Source organism: Mixophyes fleayi, chromosome 1 (assembly GCF_038048845.1).
Source record: "Mixophyes fleayi isolate aMixFle1 chromosome 1, aMixFle1.hap1, whole genome shotgun sequence".
Lineage (NCBI taxonomy): Eukaryota > Metazoa > Chordata > Amphibia > Anura > Limnodynastidae > Mixophyes > Mixophyes fleayi.
The window spans coordinates 77160892-77181263 of record NC_134402.1 but is presented as its reverse complement, the minus strand read 5'-3'; the positions used below and the strand labels follow the sequence as shown (position 1 = coordinate 77181263).

General features: G+C 38.4%; 1 protein-coding gene across 1 annotated transcript in view; it reads left to right on the top strand.

Moving 5' to 3' along the window:
- Positions 1–20086, top strand: part of WWC2 (WW and C2 domain containing 2) — a 166518-nt gene extending 146432 nt beyond the window's left edge. Inside the window, exons 19-23 of the mRNA XM_075197254.1 lie at positions 4329–4493; positions 12542–12634; positions 13548–13790; positions 15565–15692; positions 18834–20086. Coding sequence (XP_075053355.1) covers positions 4329–4493; positions 12542–12634; positions 13548–13790; positions 15565–15692; positions 18834–18900 — 696 coding nt within the window. The 3' untranslated portion in view covers positions 18901–20086. The remainder of the gene's footprint in view (positions 1–4328; positions 4494–12541; positions 12635–13547; positions 13791–15564; positions 15693–18833) is intronic.
- The last annotated feature ends 286 nt before the right edge of the window (positions 20087–20372 follow it).

Below are 20372 nucleotides of genomic sequence, written 5' to 3'. Positions count from 1 at the left end.
GAGTGGGGACAGCGTGAGAGAGGGCAGAGGAGGGGGACAGCATGAGAGAGCGTAGTGTGTCTGGATGCAGAGGAGGCAGTGTGTCTGGATGCAGAGGGGACAGAGTGCCTGAGGGCAGAGTGTCTGGATGCAGAGGGGGCATTTTTGCATACAACTAAATAAGTATTTCTGTCCTGACCTAAATACTTATTACAATTTTTTGACCCAACTACTTCTAAAACAGGACTGCTCAATAATTATTTTGGAGGGGTGCCTTGAAAAAATTTGGAGACTTGAAGGGTGCCGCGAACGGCAAAATTTTGGGAACCACTGCTCTAACCTAATTACCTCTCAGATTACCTGTTGACCTAGATAATTAATGTGACTACCAACTAGCTATCTCAAGTCACTCAGCCATTATTTTGATTACAAACCAGATTTAAGCCACACCTCATAAAAATGGACATTTGAGACAAATGGTAATTACTTTAGCGAACACAAGTAAAATTACTTCTGCTGTCCTGTTACTTTCGCACAATATGGCAATATACTTTCTATTTCATATACATACAATATTGCAGGTAATAGCAAGGGCAAAATGTACCTAATACCATGAACTAATAATACACATAATACACCGATGCTCTGATGTATATACTTAGACTGGGCCAAGGATTAAAGAGTACATTAAACCGTGAGAAACGGAAGATGAATAAAAAATGCTCAGTCCCGTAGCAGCCCGTTTCATGACAGGGACATATGTGAATAACACACCTCACTTATAGCGCCCCATCTGTGTTTTTGTACTACACACAGCCTGTGCTCCCTTTTTCCTAAATGAAACACATTTACCTGCTAATCGCCAACAGAAATATTAATAATTTTCAGTCACATACTGTATTTTTCCTAGGAATGTGCATTATTATTTATTTCATGTATTTCTAATTTAAGTACATTTACAGCCAATTGCATGTTACATATAATCATTAACAATTAAAAGCAAATTTGTTACAATAAAACTTTTTATAGTTGTTGTATTTTTTATTATAGGTACTACTGTTACTTTATTGCCATGCACACCAGTGGTTACTTTGTGTTCACTTAATTCCTGTACAGTCATGGGCCAATGTTTTGAGAATGACACAAATATTATTTTTCACAAAGTCTGCTGCCTCAGTTTTCATGATGACAATTTGCATATACTCCAGAATGTCATGAAGAGTGATCCGATGAATTGCAATTAATTTAAAAGTCTCTCTTTGTCATGACAATGAACTTTATCCTAAAAACAACATTTCCACTGCATTTCAGCCCTGCCACAAAAGGAGCAGCTGACATCAGGTCAATGATTTTCTCCTTAACACAGGTGAGATTGTTGACCAGGGCAAGGCTGGAGGTCACTCTGTCACGCTGATTGAGTTAGAATAGAAGACTGGAAGCTTTAACCTTAGGGTGGTGCTTGAAATCATTGTTCTTCCTCTGTTAACCATAGTTATCTGCAAGGAAACACATGCAGTCATCATTGCTTTGCACGGAAAGGGTTTCACAGGCAAGGATATTGCTACTAGTAAGATTGCCCCTAAGATTGCATTTTTCGGATCATCAAGATCTTCAAGAAGAGAGGTTTAACAGTTGTGAAGAAGGCTTCAGGGCGCCTAAGAACATCCAGCAAGTGCCAGGACCGTCTCCTAAAGTTGTTTCAGCTGCAAGATCGGGGCACCACCAGTGCAGAGCTTGCTCAGCAATGGCAGCAGACAGGTGTGAGTGCATCTACGCACACACAGTGAGGCGAAGATGTTTGGAGGACGGCCTGGTGTCAAGAAGGCCAGCAAAGAAGCCACTTCTCTCCAGGAAAAACATCAGGGAGAGACTGATATTCTGCAAAATGTACTAGGATTGAACTGCTGAGGACTGGGGTAAAGTTTCTCTGATAAATCCCCTTTCAGATTGTTTGGGGCATCTGGAAAAATGCTTGTCCGGAGAAGGAAAGGTGAGCACTACCATCAGTCCTGTGTCATGCCAACAGTAAAGCATCCTGAGACCATTCATTGCTTCTCAAGCAAGGGAGTGGGCTCACTCAAAATTTTGCCTAAGAACACAGCCATGAATAAAGAATGGTACCAAAACATCCTCCAAGAGCAACTTCTCCAAACCATCAAAGAACAGTTTGGTGAAGATCAATGCTTTTTCCAGCATGATGGAGCACCTTGCCATAAGGCAAAAGCGATAACTAAGCGGCTTGGCGTTCAAAAAATCCAAAGTTCATGGCCCGGAAACCCCCCAGACCTTAAGAGAACTTGTCAATCCTTTAAAGGTGGGTGGACTAACGGAAACACACAAATTCTGACAAACTCCAAGCATTGATTAGGCAAGAATGGGTGGCCATCAGTCAGTATGTGGCCCAGAAGTTGATTGACAACATGCCAGGGCAAATTGCAGAGGTCTTCAAAAAGAAGGGTCAACACTGCAAATATTGACTCTTTGCATAAGCTTAATGTAATTGTCAATAAAAGCCTTTGACACTTTTGAAATGCTTGTAATTTTACTTCAGTATACCATAGCGACATCTGACAAAGGTCTAAAAACACTGAAGCAGCAAACTTTGTGAAAACCAATACTTGTGTCATTCTCAAAACTTTTGGCAGTGACTGTATATCCCTTCGCTGCTGAGGCTTTTTCTCACTGAGCTTATTTTGGTACTTTTTGAACTGGTCACATTCATATATCAGTGTTGGTGATTTTGCTGTGCAGGAACCACAAAAATTGTACCTTGGTTTATTTTCAGAATACTTTGTCATTTACAAAAATACCATTGGTTTCTTAACATCTGACACAGCAAAGGCAATCTACCCAACACGGCCAAAATGTGTTCTCCTATTACAATTGCTAGAAAGTAACCTGTAAATATTTGAGTTTTGTTTTTATTTCTTCGTTTGCTAAACTCCACCATTCCAAAACAATTAAATCTGGATTATACACACTCGTTTTCCTAATAAAATCAGCACGTGCAAATTTTGATTTATTTTGCTAGTTTTACGTAAAATAGGATAGGATTTATATGGGTAGGCCAACAAGGCGCATAATGTAAGAAGCTACCTACTGCATCAAATTAGGGGTCACTTACCTTCATTATTGTGGAATGTACAGTAGTTTCTAGGAGGTGGTGCAATAGTATCATCACATCACGTCAATCACCATTGAGGATCGGTAAGACACACCCTTAGCCGTAACGGAGTATATTTATAGGGAGAATGAGACTCTCCATTAGCACTGAAGGGGTTTAAAGCACACCCACCCTATCATTTGAATGTTTCCCATATAATTTATATAATGGAATTAGAAATATATTTATATAAAAATGTATACACAGCGATCCTTTGTAGTTTCTGTGATTGTATCAACAAAATATAACTTTGTCCGGCACTGAAATGACTGCTCAGACTCGGTACCAACGCTGGGGATCTGCACCCCAAAAATAGATAATTAAAACAACCAAGGTATGCGGTGGTATGCTCGAGTCTGCCACAAAAACACTCATGCACAAAGTATATAATTAAAAAATGTTTATTCTAACATATAAAAAACCATAATAGGTACAACCAATGAGGACTATTATCAGTGCCAAAACAATTGGTAGCGAGGTAGGTGCACCTACACGTTAACCAGATATTATATGTACCAGTCCAGCAACTGTACAAAAACCGTTCCACTCTATTAATAGAGATTGTGATATAATTTTCACGGAAATTCCAAACCCTGTCAGGGATATAAATGGAGAATAAAGTGGTGTGTTTGGGAGGTCCAACTCCGGAATGACTGATGAGATCCAATACGGAATGTCAAAAGGTAACAAAGGTCTCTTACCAATTTCTGGCGGTGTATTATAGGACCGGTACCTTGATCTGTACTATGTACTGTGTAACCGACATGGATCCTCCTCTTCTAGATGTAGACCTTATACGGAGCTCTGTGTATAGCTCTTGTTCACACCACATGAACTCCAAACACTGGCGCGTGATCCCGCTAGTGACTGACGTCATAGAAGTGCGTCCCCGTCTCCTCCGGGACTCTTCAGAAGTATAAAATATCACTTGGATGTGGTAGTTCCAGTAGTGTCCATATATAAAGAAAATAGGGCTGCCCATTGTTCATCTGAAATGGATTGTCACTGGCCGGACAGTGGGATAAAAGTACATTCTCCTTTGTCCCTGCACACACTGGTTAATGGAAGGCAGGTTTAGTGTGTGTAAATTATGCTCCTCTATAGAGGCCCTAATACTGTAACATGTTGTACATTGAATTGAATAAATCATATCCCTTTCCTGTTTTCAACTGTATTCTAATTGAAGGTCGACAAAGAAACCAATACAGAAGAAGCCGTTCATGAAAGTATTTCAGTCCGACCCAAGGATAGGAGTAGTCTTGGCTCACGGCAGCGTCCGTTTGTGCGAAACAGCATGATTGTCCGGTCACAGACATTCTCACCAGGAGAGAAAAACCAGTATATATGTAGGGTAAGATCTGAAGATACTTTGAACAATGTATGAAAAGTATATTTTATTGCTGAATGGTTTTATGATGCACAGATGTTGCTCTAAATGTAAAATTTGACTATTAACTGTTCAAAATAAATTATGTAATTTAAACAATTAATGTTAATTGCTCCCATGCCCAAAGGCAAGGACCAGGATCTTCATGTCCTCATACAATAAATGGTCACCTCTCCAAAGGCAAAGTTGAAGATTAGATTTGAATGCTTTGTGGCCCTTATGGTACCCCATATGAGTGTCTGGTATCTGTCATTCAGAATGTTTTGTTAGTGAAGTTGGCCTCTAACTGTACAGAGAGTGTGGCTATGCAGTCTTATGCTCATTCTAATGCTACCTTTATTACACACATACTTCCAACACCTTGTCAGTTTTTCCCATTTCCTCCATGCTTTGCCTTCTGGAGTACTCAAAATGAAATTAATGGTGGTGCATTTGTTAATGGCAGTAGCTCCAAGAAAGGACCTCCACCTAACTACTACTGAGGAAGGACACAGTTAAGCTATTTGCCCATGTAGGCCATTTAGTGTGTGAAAGCTTAGCACTAAATTTTGGCTACGCAACTCGAGGCCCTTCTGGAAACACAGTCACGTGATAGACTCCATTCTATGCATTGTTATCTTGAATTTTCTAACAACCATTATGTCTACACTGCTACCAATGAGGACACAACCTTTTCATGTAGTGCTCTATACTGTACTTTTTACTGAAGATAACATTATTATGTGAAATAATCTCAGAAGAAATGTAACAGATTAAATAGAAATAGGTCCAAATAGATTGTGTACCGTTAATAACACCATATGCTGCTTTTATGGAATCTGACATCTTTTGAAGGTATTCAGTTAACTTTATCTCGGAATCATCCAGTTTATTAAAACATTGCTTGTGTTCTGTGTCACTAGAGGTCACTGTGCACCCTGTATACTCTATAGAAATTTCATGACACAGGGAATCCACATTATTGATGTTTCCTATATCAAATGTCATCACATAATCTCTTTGAATTATAGTGAACTGGATCAATGTCTTATTTTTCCAACTTTCAATTAGTCTACGGCAAACATTATCTATATGTCTATGTCTGCTCTTTCCATTTGTAAATTGACTCCACTGTCTTTAAATCTTGCATTAAAAGCTGAATTCTTGCCAAAAAACATAATCTGTACCTGTACAAGTCCACACCCATTGCTTGGTAAAACAGTTGCAGTGTTAACCCTACGTTCCTCTTTCCTTAGAGCCAGTCCTGTTTTTCAATAGCCAGCGTAGTCATTGTAGTACACAGTCTTGTTTGTCTTGCCAGGGAGGTTGAGAGCTCAGGGGATTGACTTCTATGTGTTGGGTAAATTTTGTTAAAATATTTTTTTTTGTTTTTTGTTACTCTTTTCAGACCATGTTATGCCTCTCCCTCAGGGTTTGCCCACATCTCTTTACTACTGCTCTTTAAGCTGGGGCTGGGGTAAATCCCGAGCCAAATACTACCATTGGGCGATAGGAGGCAAGAAAACTCAACCTACTTGTATACTCCCCCCCCCCCTTCTTCTTGCCTGTTACTTTGAGAGGCAGATTTCCTGTTTTAACACTTCACCTTCTATCTCAAAGTGTTTAACTCCTCTGCTAGTCCAGAGGGTATTGTTACTTAATTAATACTTCATTTTGGCTTACCTCATAGGAAGGCTAATGAAAAGAACACCTCATGTAAATCTTGAAAGATTTCACTCTACGGGGTATATTTACTAAACTGTGGGTTTGAAAAAGTGGAGATGTTGCAACAAATAAGATTCAAGTTATTTACCACATTCTATAAAATGACAGCTAGAATCTGATTGGTTGCTCTAGCCAACATCTCCACTTTTTCAAACCCGCAGTTTAGTAAATATACCCCTAAGACTCTTTCAAATGTAAATATATGTAAATGAAGTTATACAACTAGTGAAACATATACTGCAGCTGCACTGACACAAGCTGAAGCTTAAACTTCAAATATATTACCTGCATAAACTTCAGGATTATTGCAGGGAATAGTTCAGTTTATGTGGTCTGTGATATCTATTTACACACTCTTGTAACAGTAGTCAACACCAGCTAAAGGGTAGCCGGATCTCTTCCCTTTGTTCATCTTCATCATCCTCTTCCTCTCATTCTGTGAGTGAAAAAAACAAAGTTGCTCTTAAGGAAATGTTAGAAATACTTTATTTGAAGAAAAATTAAGACACAGACCTCCATATAACAGTCAAAACCATACACAAGCAAAAGTTTAAATAAATGTTTGAACATTTTATTGCAAGATTTAGTTTTACAAACTCTCTTACCAACTAATCCTAAAGTTCTAAAGAGGCCGCCAGTCTTTAGCAAAGTTTTTTGCCCAGTGTACTTCCGTGCACAACCAATAAATCACCCCTTGTTAAAGGTTGCTTCCGTTGCCTACACTATAAGGCTTGCAATGCTATCTAATCTAACTAAGCCAAAATATAATCTCTCCATGTTTATCCATTGTCAATATGAATATATTACTTAAGTTTTACCATGTCCACTTGGTTTCCAGTGTGTTGGAAAGCCCTATAGAAAACTGAAAACACAACATATATAGAACATAAATAATATAAGGTACACCCAAAACATCAAAAAGTCAAGAGCCCCATACCTATATATTGTTATACTTTGACACATATAATTACAACTCATTCTTTTGAAAAGATATGAATCTTACACAATAGCACCAACTGGAATGTCATGAAGGTTTTGATCTTATGCTCCTTTTAGAATAGTTAATTTTTTTGTCTGCTATCTCAAAAAGTATATCTGAGTATTTATAATTTTTTTCATAATAATAATCTCTTATTTTATGTACTGTTGTGATTTCATGTTTTCACTTTTTTCATATATGTACTACTAATGTAAATGTTTCAATTTATATTTATAATATGTATTAATTTCTTGGTAATATCATTTTACTGTTTTTTTATGTATTTATATGTATTCCTATTTTCTATTTTCAATTACTCTTGCCAGTTACATATCAATTGTTTTGTTTAAGTATTTGATGGTACATTTATCTATAACCTGATTTACATAGAACATCTTATACTCCACAGCATTTATAGCATTCTATTTATAAATTATAATAACGGTTTTCTTTAATAAATATATAATTTTTTTTTCTAAACAAACCTTTTCAAAATAAACACCATCTAATCATTAGGGATTATAATGTGAATTTTTAACCTGATCTTCAGAACCATGCCAGTTAGCCCATGTGGACAGGTATCTCTTCAACCAGACCAGCTCACTCAAAAACCAGCATGTTATCCCAATCTAATTATGGCACTTGAATCTCAATTGTGGAAATCCAAGGGTTTCTCGCACCCTTCTTCAGGCGAGGAAATCTGTCCCTTCCAAAGCCAATCACTGCACTTAGAGAGTCTTCATATTATTATGTTGCACACGCTCATGTTCCTAGCACTCCCCATATATAACTTATTAGAGCAAGGCCTGGATAGAGGTTTTGACCTATCTTCCCTTAAGTTTCAGGTATTGGTAATAGATTTCCTATACCTGCAGCAACCAGTCCTGCACCTGGACCTTAGCTGTTTCTTTCAAGCAGTCTTTCATATCCATCCTTTATGTAAAAGACTTACAGCTGCTTGGGATCTCATCTTAGTCCTTTCAGTGCTGCAACCCCCACCATTTCAGCCACTGACTTGTAATCTCAGATTTCTAATATGGAAAGAAACCTTGCTGCTGGCAATATGTCTAGGGCATCGGGTTTCTGAATTAGGAGCATTGTCTTGCATATAGCCCTTTTTTTCTTCCACACAGACATGGCCATTTTGCCTGCCATCCTTTTTACCCCAGGTAGTTAGTTTCTTACACGTCAGGTTGCTTTCAGGTTCCACTTTGGAATACAGTACATTATCTTACCTACAACAAATTTTATACCATTCATTCTGTCTCTTAACATGAGATCATTAGGAGATGTCATGTCTTCAGTGAGATCTGAAAGGATCTGTAGGATTGGCCTTTGTCAAGTGCTGAATCCCTTAGTGGGGTAACACATTGTCTTTATAAAGCTGCCATGTAAATACTTTTTCCAGAAGTCAATGCGCCTTTCCATTTTTATAATTGAAATGAAATTGAATTATTAATACAGTGATACGGGTTATATCACTTTCATGGATTGTGTAGTTTGCAGATAAAAAATACAGTTTTAAAACATGGCATTATTAATATATCAGGACAAGTTTAAATAGATCATTATAACACTGTACAACTGATACAGCTAATTAGATTGAGTCAGCTAAATGGCTGCTTCTTGTATCATTGTGTCATTGACTAAAGTAAAGGAATAAAAACATTCAAATAGAGCAGAATGAAAATATACATAATTCTGTTTTTAAAATCCTCTTTGCCCTCTATTTAAATGTAATTACTCTTAATTTATTTTCGGGGTGTTCATCAATTATGCAAGCAGCTTTTTTATTAGTAAAATCTTCTTTAAAAAGCATGCTGTTTTCATGTTACACCACCTTTTTGACATTGATGTCTGTGTCATCAAGCGATTTCCAAATTTCTTGCAGTGAACTCATAGATATTCACTTTGTGTGTCAACCAATTGTGTAATTACTATCACCTCTTCAAACCTTGCAGCTAAAATGCCAAGACAAATAATGGGATTATGTTTTGAAAGCTGAGTGCCTCCTTGTGTATACATATTGACTGTGTACCCAAAAATTACTGAAATGAGTCACTGTGAAGAGATTTTATGCCCTCAAAAGATTGCTTTTAAGCTGTTTTTTTTTTCTTCAATAAATTTTTATTGAGTTTTTAAAATTAAATGGGGTACAGAAAAAAGAAAGGGTGACAAGAACAGTTGAAGGAACAAACAAAGGGTAAAAAGGGGGGGAAACCCCCACGCAGGAGGGGGGAGTCACTCAATTGAGACAGCGATCTTATAACATGCACATTACTTTGAAAAGCAGAAATAAGAAATACACATCGGTCTTTCTTGTAGTACAAGAAATGGGGACACATTAATACCTAGGTAGCTCAAATAACACACAGGCAGAACCTATTCATTAGGGATGTGCACCGGCGACTTTTGGTGTCTCGTGTTTTGTGTTTTGGATTCGGATTTTCGTGATGTTTTGGGTTCGGATTTGTTTCGCAAAACACCTGCCGAAAGGTTTTGGTTCGGATTTAAGGTTTTGGATTCGGATTTTTTTTGAAAAAAGCATAAAGAGTTCAAAAATCAAGTTTTTGGGCTTATTTTCACTCCTACGCTATTATTAACCTCAATAACATTCAACAACAAGCATTTCCACTAATTTACAGTGTATTCTGAACACCTCACAATATAGTTATTAGTCCAAAACGTTGCAACGAGGTATCTTTCTGGACTGTGTAGTGGAGTGGTCCCCACAATATAATAAGAAAACCATCAAATGGTCTTAATCGCACCAAAAAATGTACCTGGACTGCGTAGAGGAGTGGTCACCACAATATAATTTAAAAACCCTGAACTTGTATGATTCGCACCAATAAATGTATCTGGACTGCGTAGAGGAGTGGTCACCACAATATATATAATAAGAAAACCATCAACTGGTATGAATCGCACCAAAAAATGTACCTGGACTGCGTAGAGGAGTGGTCACTCACCACAATATAAATTAAAAACCCTGAATTTGTATGAATCGCACCAATAAATGTATCTGGACTGCGTAGAGGAGTGGTCACCACAATATAATAAGAAAACCATCAACTGGTCTGAATCGGACCGAATAATGTACCTGGACTGCGTAGAGGAGTGGTCACCACAATATAATTTAAAAACCCTCAAATGGTCTGAATCCCACCAAAAATTGTACCTGGACTGCGTAGAGGAGTGGTCCCTACAATATACAACATAATGCAAAAAAAAGAGTTGCAAGATGGAATTGTCCATGGGCCCTCCCACCCACCCTTATGTTGTTGAAATAGGACATGCACACTTTAACAAACCAATCATTTCAGCGACAGGGCCTACCAAACAACTGTGGCTGAAATGATTGGTTTGTTTGGGCCCCCACACCAAAAAAACAATTCATCTCTCCCTGTACAAACTAAACAGGCTCTACTGAGGAAAGATGTTGTCCTCATCCTCAACCTCTGATTCCTCTCCCCCTACAGTGTGTACTTCCTCCTCCTTACACATTATCAATTCGTCCCCGCTGGACTCCACAACCACAGGTCCCTCTGTACTATCTGGAGGGCAGTGCTGTACTTCATTGAGGAATTGATTATTCATTTTTATAAACATCATTTTTTCAATGTTGCGAGGAAGCAACCTCCTTCGCCGCTCACTGACCAGGTTCCCCGCTGCACTAAAAACTCTTTCCGAGTACACACTGGAGGGGGGACAACTCAGGTAAAATAGAGCCAGTTTGTACAGGGGCTTCCAAACTGCCTTTTTTTCCTGCCAGTAACAATATGGACTGTCTGACATGTCTATATGGATGGTGTCAGCAAAATAATCCTCCACCATTTTTTCTATTGTGACAGCATCCAATGCAGCAACAGTAGACATGTCTGTAATGATTGGCAGGTCCTTCAGTCCGACCAGATGTTATCAGCATCCCCGCCAGCGGGTCTTTTAGGAAAACTGAGCTTTTTCCTTGCAGCTTTATCCTCCAAATTTTTGTTTTCCATTATATGTAGCACAAGAGAGCGTACCCCTAAGCCACACACACTCGGCAAAGCCTTTAAAAATTATATGCGGCACAGGAGAGTACCACTGGACTTATACTGCAGAATCAGTGAACTTTGTAATATTGCAGTACCACTGGACTTATACTGCAGAATCAGTGAACTTTGTAATATTGCAGTACCAATGGACTTATACTGCAGGATTGTTTTTGGATATTTTTTTTTAATTTCTTTTTTTTATAATTTTTTTTTTTTTTTATAACTTTTTTTTAAATTTTTTTATAACTTGGGAATAATGGGGAAATAACAATGCCCTTAGAAGGACAGAGCACAGGACACAGCACCACTGGACTGAACAGGACACAGCACAGGACCCAGCAGCACCACTGAACTCAGAAGGACAGAGCACAGGACACAGCACCACTGGACTGAGCACAGCACAGCACAGCACAGCACAGGATATAGCAGGGCAGAGGACCACCTAACACAACCTCCCTCTACCTTGATCAATGCCTGAGTGAAGATGGCGGCGGCCAGCGGGGAATTTATAGAATCTGAGTATCGCGAGATCCGACAACAGGATTATGACTCGGAGCCTCGCTTTCAGTTTTGCAATTGGCGGGAATACCCGGATCTGTCTCGGATCCGGCTCGGATCGGCAAGGTTCGGGTGGGCTCGGATTTCAGATATCCGAGCCCGCTCATCCCTACTATTCATTAGTCTGGGGTTCCTCTATGAGGGCTGCTGGAGAGGGAGAGGGTGAAAGATTTGAGGCTGCTCGTGCTCTACCGGAGCCCTCTGTGACATATTCATGCCAGCTAAACCATTTGAAAATTGGATTGGAGGCGGATGACGTATAGGGCACATCCGTTGTCTCCATTTCAAAACTATACTGGATTTTAGACACGACCTTAGTGATGCTGGGGGGAGCAGGGGACTTCCAGTTCTGAGCTATTGCTGCTCTAGCGGCTATTAGTATGTGTCCTAATAAATAGCGCTTATAGCTAGGGATCACAGGCTGATATATATGTAGGAGGGCTACCCCCGGGTCAAGAGTGACAGAAACTCGCAGGACCTCCGAAATCAAAGCTGATACCTTGCCCCAGAACGCCTGAATCACCGGGCATGTCCAAAAGACATGATAAACATCTGCTATCTGACCACATTGACGCCAGCAGAATTTAGACTGACTTGGCCATATCTTATGGAGGCGATCCGGGGTGAGATAGAGCCGATTGAGGAGCTTAACGCTTTTAAGCTGTTTTTATATATATTTTTTTTTATATTTCATCACTGTCGCCTTTAAATGTTTGATTAACTCTGTTTTACAGCTAAATCGAAGTGACAGTGACAGCTCTACCCTCGCTAAAAAGTCTCCATTTGTAAGGAACGCAACAGAGCGATGCAGTTTGAGAGTAAAAAGGGTATGTTCACAGAGATCTTACTGAAAAACACTGTCAAGTAATGGTTCAAAAAGTGCATTATTTGTTATTAAATAACTTTTACTTAATTTTTACTTAAGGCTAATTCTCTAATCAAGTCTTTTACACATTGATGTATTCAAAATTAATGCAAAGGAAAGTAATTTCTCTTATATTTATTCGTCACAAAAAGCCCCACAGGCCACAAAAATTGGGTATTATTGTTTCCTGTGAAGAGTTGAGCTGAGAGTTAAGTGAGACATATGGCTTACTGTTAGCCAGTCTGTACATTCCAGTGCTCACATCCTTTTGCATTAAAATGTAATTAACAAGTTTTCAGTATCTAATCCACACTGTCCCTCAGAAAACAGGTGCACAAAGAATATGAATTCTGGGTTTATATAACAATTTTACTACATTTGGCACATAAAAGTATTAAGGGATTTTTTTTTAATGAACCAAGTAAACACCTTGTCATTTAGTAGTCATGGTTTTTGGTTTTGAAATGACCCATATGGCTTAAATAAATGAAATATTTAGCTCCAGCCTCATGAATAGCTAGTTAAGATAAAAAATAGCCATGACATCTTCAACCTGTAGACTTCAGAAATGAACTGCTTATTATATGTACAATACAATGTCATCTAATCCATATACTGTATTACCGTTAACATGGATTAAATGTGAAAATGTATCCAAAACAAATCTTAAATGTTTTTAATAATTATACTATTTTATGCATTTGATGACACGACCTCCAAGTGGAGTATTAGGCAAGCAATTGGGTAAATGTAGTCAAGTTAATACTACACATCAAACTACGAAGTCCAACTCTGATCATCATCATTGTTGAGCAAGTAAAACTGCTTCTTAATGTAAGCTAAATTGATTAGTTCTGTTCTCTTGGTGTGTTTAGCCCATGTGCCAGACGATGACACGAAGAGTCATGCACGAATGCCGTGAGCGGACCTCTCTAGACTTGGAGCTGGATCTCCAAGCATCCCGGACAAGGCAGAGCCGCCTCAATGATGAGCTGCAGTCTCTGAGAGGCCTGAAGCAGAGGTTGGAGGACATGAAAGCCAGAGGAGAGACTGATTTACCGTCATGTGTGCTGGAGGATGAACGCTTCCAGAAGCTCCTAAAACAAGCAGAAAAGCAGGTAATAATTACATTGTATGGTACAAATGACTGAGAATCGCATTGTGTTTCTGCATTTTTTTAACACTATAAAATATTATAGTGACATACAATAAGGGAGGGGAAGGGGAATTAGCATTGAATAATAAATAGACAGTGAATCAGACCCTGCTCACTAGAACTTACAATCTAAAGTGAAATCTATCCAATTAATGTAACTAATGAGAAACTTTGATCAACAATGTCTTCCTATAAAGGCATAGTGTGTCATTCACAAAGATTCTGGGAAAAGTAAATTTTTTGTTGAAAAACAATAAAAAATGTATTACGTAATGCTATAGCTCATTTGTTAGACATATCTATAGATTAGGGGCCTAAAGATATCTATTAATGCAGAACAGTTTTATTGGAATTGTGTTTGTCTTCAGCTACTTTAATACTTGTGTATTCATGCAGACTCCTAATGAATGATTGTGACGAAACAAGTTTGATAACACCGTAACCAGCCTGTTCCTCATTTCTTACAAAATGTGGATTATAGCATGTAATTTTTATAGCTCTTGCTTTTATTCCCTAGCTCAACAAAATACCACTGCAGTGTCTAAGTACATGTGGATAAGGGGACATTGTAGCTCATTGTAAATATGTGTATTGTATATTGATGATGTGGCAGTGAGGTTGTTATTCATTTGTCCTCAAAGTGAAGCTGGGTGGGTTATGGGTAAAGATCAGGTGGTGTCCAGGATACAGGTAAGGTGGCTGGAGCTGCATTCATTCTCCCCCCTCCTTCCTCTACAGGAAACATGCCGGGGACTCTGTGACATCACAAAGTAGTGTAAGGGGTTAATTTTAGGAGGGGCTGACTGCTACCCTATCTTTGGAGGTGGGGGAAGCCAATTAGTATCCATTGTTCTCCATAGGACTAGTCCAAACATTTTGTCTTTGTCCCAGCAGGGGACTTCTGTGGAAGCACAGCTCATCTCCACTCCCCCACCCCTCCACCCCCCTGATCCAGGATCTACCAGTGTTTAAAGAGAGAGACAGACCCAGGGGTTTCCCGAGAGAGGGGAAAGCTCTGGGGAAATTAGACCATAGCTATTAGGAGCCACTCCAGGGGGGGGAGGGGTGTTGATTCTGTGTTTTGATTCCTGGAAGGTACAAGATCTGGTTTTTGAGATGTTGTTCTCTACCAGAGTCTAGATATGCAGCTGAGAGAGCTCCACGGGTTGTCAAGTCTGGACAGCCAGGTGACTGTAGCTCCTTAAGCTAGAGGTATAAGGGACAGATGATGTGGTAAACCTGCCTGGCATTTTTTTGCTGTGTGTACATAATATTCTATTGATTTGTTTTTATTACAATAAATGTATTGTTTTACTTTCTAACTCCATTTGCCTGACTGACTATACGAATCCTAGAAGGTACTGGGTAGACATCCCTGGCATAGTGATGCACCCGTGGGTGGCCAGCCAGCGTGAAGTGGGTAGAATTGGGCCAGATAAACCCGGTATCTTCACAATGATAATTGGGGAACAAAAGTAAAATATAAGAATGTATGTGGGTAAAAATCGCAGTGTTGAAATTTCAAAACCATTGCAAGCTTTATGTTGTATAATTGAACTATTACACAGCATTGTGTTGCCGACATTGTAACTCAGTGTAACCTGCCAATTACAGTGATAAAATAAGTTGTCTGCAAAAAGGCCCAGAACCAATTAATTGAAGTTAAGTAATACATCCTGGTGATTCCATGCCTTAGACTTTAATGACAGAGCATGGGTTTTTTATTTTGTCTGTAGGCTGAACAATCGAAAGAAGAACAAAAGCAAGGATTGAGTGCTGAAAAATTAATGAGAAAAGCCTCAAAAGACGTTTGTAGGCTACGGGAACAGAGCCAGAAGGTGCCTCTACAAGTGCAGTCTTTCAGGTAATACTCATCACATGTGGGCATAACTTCTCTCACAACCTTCCTCTATCAGGGTTTCCATTTAACCACCAAATAAGAAATGAGTTTATAGACTGTTCAGTATCGGAAAGGTACGCATTAATGAATACGTTCTGCCTGCCCTCTTAAAGAATGAACAGGCCGGTCCAACTGGTTCACACTTCAATCCAGCAGGTTTTTAAAGGGTGAGGTCACACAGTTTGTGCGTACAGTTTTTAGACCACTTGGCGCACATAGCAAGCTCAGACACACAAAATCATCTTCATTTCAGTGCGTAAATGTACTGTAGCTTGGCTGATATCACACACTACATGGTTAAAAAAAACTATACATATAGTTGTATGCACCGCTTGCCAGCTAAGAATCTGTGCGTTAGGAATTTTCCCCCACTCTTCTGTAGAGAAATATCATTTGGTCCTCTTACATGCTCAGCTTTTTCTACATATTTTCACTAATAGTCAAAACTTAAGAAAGTGAAGTCAAAAACCTTAAATTTTGTTCCTGTAAATATTTCATATTTAATTTTGCGGTATATCCGATTGTGTCTTGCCAATATAGCCAATCTTTTTCAGCTTCAATTACTTCACTGACTGGAAAATTAGCTTTAGCATTTGTTTAAAATATTTGATATAATTATTTTTTCCCCCCACACCTGGACAACATTACCTGTGTCATTGGTTGTCACACAGCCCCTAGGATCCACCCCCATGCTTAATGGTTAAGAAGGATTTTCTTTGCATATGTTAAACATTGATTTTTGCAATGAGATCCTAGGAAAGAGCTATTTCATGCAGATCCTTTTTGTGTAAGCATTGGTGTATTGCCTGTGGACCACTACTCCTCTGTCAGCTAAATCTTTCTGTAGTCATTGGCAGTGGTATGTAGTCCTCAGTCCTGCTTTGTATACCTGATCCATTATCAAAAAGTTCTCAGATATTTTTCTGGGTCCTCCACATCTTGTCTTGACAGTTCCCTGTAACTTTCATTTCTTAACAATGTTTCTGACAGTAGAAATTTAGAGCTGGAAGCATTTAGATATACATGAGAGAATCTTGTCAGGACAAGGTTATTAATAAATGTAGAGAGTTATTTCATTACCTTTTATATGGAAAATGCAAACAACCCAACATCACTTACTTAGCCCTTTAAAAATCTAATAAGAATCTTCTTTCTTGTATTAGTTCAAATGGAAATGACAAATAAGTAATTTAATAGACATGACCTGATATATTATAGACACAACATTACCATTTTTCACATATCCTCAGTCAGCTGTAGGGCGTGGGAGACGCCTTTTTAAATAAACCTATTGTCTACATTTTTATATAACTCAATATATATTATTTACTGTCACAATGCCACAGATTTTCCTGGTATTACAAAGTGTTTTTTTAATTTAAAGGTTTTCATAGTCATATTATGGACAATCTTCTTTACATTTTTTTAAACGCATATATATTTCCTTTGTTCAAACGCTATAAAGGAAATGCTATTTTGGTCTTCAAATAAATGGTGTCATTTACAACGTGTACTTGGTTTACAATTGCTGTTCCACCCATTAATTCCATAGTCTAGTGATATGAAATCATCCTTTTCATGATATTTGGTGTGTGTTTTATTGTTTCTTAACCAGTTCTATTAAACAGTGGTGGGAAACATGAACATGGGCTCCATGATTTTTATTTATTTTTTAAATAGCACACGGTTCATGTTTTCCATAGTGCTCATGTGACATAGTCAGGTAACATGGTATAAATAAAGGTTCTGGTGGCAAACCGCAGCCAATTCAAGTTCTACTTTTTTCCCAATTCTTTGTTTTATTATCAGCAAGTACCCAGTCTTATATGTGTGTGTGTATTTTATTTTCAATTTTTTTTTATACTCCACTGATATTGTCCCCAGTTCCCACAGCCCAGGGTGCTGGCAGACTTTGGGAGGGGGCCACCCTGCTTTTGCACATACCTTCCCACCAGAGCAGTAATGTGTAACGGGCGCCCTCTGAGTCTTTACCTGTGACCTCCATCTCCTTACTGAGAGTTTTGTTTCTTCTTGCTTGTAGAACTTGTCTAAAATGCCTGCTAACATCTTACTACAGATGGGCGTCTCTTTATTTGATTAAATGTATTGTTTTAACTTATTACTGATATTAAGGGTAATGTGCAGCACTTTTGAAGGATAGAGGGCCACTCATACTGCCCCTGAAATGTTTCCTACCACTGCCCTAGAGGATCCAGCATGTCACTGGTTTTTCTTATATGATGGAGCACCCATGTTCTTTGTCCCCATGTTATAGTGGAAACCAGTCCATTCTGTCTAGTGCTGGGGCTGGTTCAGGATTGAGGAAGCATGCTGCCCATTTTTTTTATTTTTTTTATTTATGACACTGTATATGAGCAGTGGTGGAATAAATTAGTTGTATTGCTGTATCTATGCCCCTCTGTGACATGTCCTGTCACACAAGATTTCACTCATCTCTAGTAAAAAAACCAAAAAAAAAACCTGCCACACAGTTTTATTTCTTACATCATACTAGCAGTCCTGTACTCCAATAAAACAGTGCCCCAGTGGAGTACAGGACTGATAGTGTAATGTAAGAAATAAAACCATGTGACAGGTTTCCTCTGTGATCTAAGTCATAATAAGTAAGGGTACCCATACGCAACGCTGCCAGGTGGGATCTCTGCCAATGTTGGTCAGAGGCTGAAAGTTCCAGCCATTTTGCACTTGGGTCAGTACAATGGAGCACCATTAGCTAATTTGACAATGACTCCATACACAGGTGACCAAATTTACCATACTATTCGGGACGGAGGTTTTATGTATATTTTAGTTATGTTTTGATTTTTGGGCCCATACATGATGTGATTTGCAGCCAATTGGTTCTAAAATGCTCTAATCAGCCATAATAATAATAATAGCCTTCATGAGCACCTTATTAAACTTACAGCAGGTTTAGTCATGTTATGTATGACCTTCTAAGAGCCAATAAGTAGCCCGGAGCCACACAGCTCTAGGTTCTTTTTAATGGACTGTCTGAATGTTTGGAGAATGGAATGCATTTCTCTGTATGTTCCAAACACAGATTAGGACCCAAGCTTCATGTATCATTTTGCTTTCTTGCAGGGAGAAGATTGCTTACTTCACCAGAGCCAAGATCAGCATCCCATCTCTCTCCGCTGATGATGTATAGTTATATTTTTATTTCACAGCTGTATTTTTTACAATTGCCCATCTTTTTAGATGAACTTTTTGTAGTATAGATCTTGCTTTTACTGTAAAAGTAAAACTGAATATTTTTTTCTACATTATACTGTAATTTGTAAAATATTTTTCCCCGAATTAATGACAAGAAGAAGAGAAAAAAAAAAGCACCAAAAGCGAAAAACACACAAAAAAAATTGAAGAAACCAAAGTAGAATAATTTGGTACACTGATGGTAATCTTGTACAGTTTGTATGTGTCTTGTATATGTTTTCTTAATGTTTTGAAAAGTTGCAGCAAAGAACTAGGGACAGTGTGTTTTTCCCGTTGAACTGCACTGTGCTCAGATTTTTTTTCTTGTGTTCAACGGACTGGTGTAACTGTTTTCCTGTAAGCTGACTGTGAAATTGGCTGACAAGCCATACAATTGACTTTTGCACCATAGACTTTTTTGGGAGTCAATATAATTTTCCAAAACTACAAGGCTGCCTCATGAACCAGGTGTTCCTACATCCCTTTAGTGGTGCCATTGCTACCGTTGGTATTCACGCTACAAAAAAAAATACAAAAAAGACAAAAAAAAATAATAAACCACATTATGAGGTGTTATAAGATGACACAGCTAATGAGCTGCACTCAGTTATATGGCTGGTCAGGAGAATAAAGTTACTTTATAAGCAATACTTACAGCAAGCTGACTAATGTAAATGCCGGGCAGAAGATGTCTGTGTCCCTCCACATGTCTTGGATTCAGTAGGTATTGAATGCATGTGGGTGGAACCACTCGGCATACTGGGGTTATCAAGTGTGTATTACAATAAACTATACTGTTTTGTTAAAGCAAAGTTATCCAAAAAGCTAAATCCAGCAAAATACTGTGTTTAAAATGTGTGTATGAACAACACAAATATATTGTCAAGAAAGTGACCTGGCACAATTTAAAAGTTAAGTGGAAAATATGAATATTGATTTATTTATTTATTCCCTTTCCACATAATGAAATAATGGAGTATTAGGAGATGTGCTCCTTTGTATAACTCCCTTTTATATTCCTTTTATAACAGGCAATATTGGGCTCTTCACTTATTTCTCTAACCGTAACTGTCTTCCACTATTTTTCTATTGAATAAATCAAAACGGTCTATCAGTGGGACTGTTGGCCACATCCACCCTTACTGTATGCATTGTGTGCCTTAAATGAGTTACTTGGCTTTAGGAGTTTGGTCTGACAATGGAAATATTTGAAAATCTTATATCTTACAGATATAACCAATTTTTTTTCAATGTTACAATTTATTTCATTAGAGCAACTTTAGATTTCACTATTCAGTATTTAAGGCAGGGTTTCCCAAACCCAGTCCTCAGGGCTCCCTAACAGTGCAGGTTTTCCATATCTCCTTGCTGGAGCACAGGTGTATTCATTACTGACTGACACATTGTAACAGATCCGCAGGTGTTCTT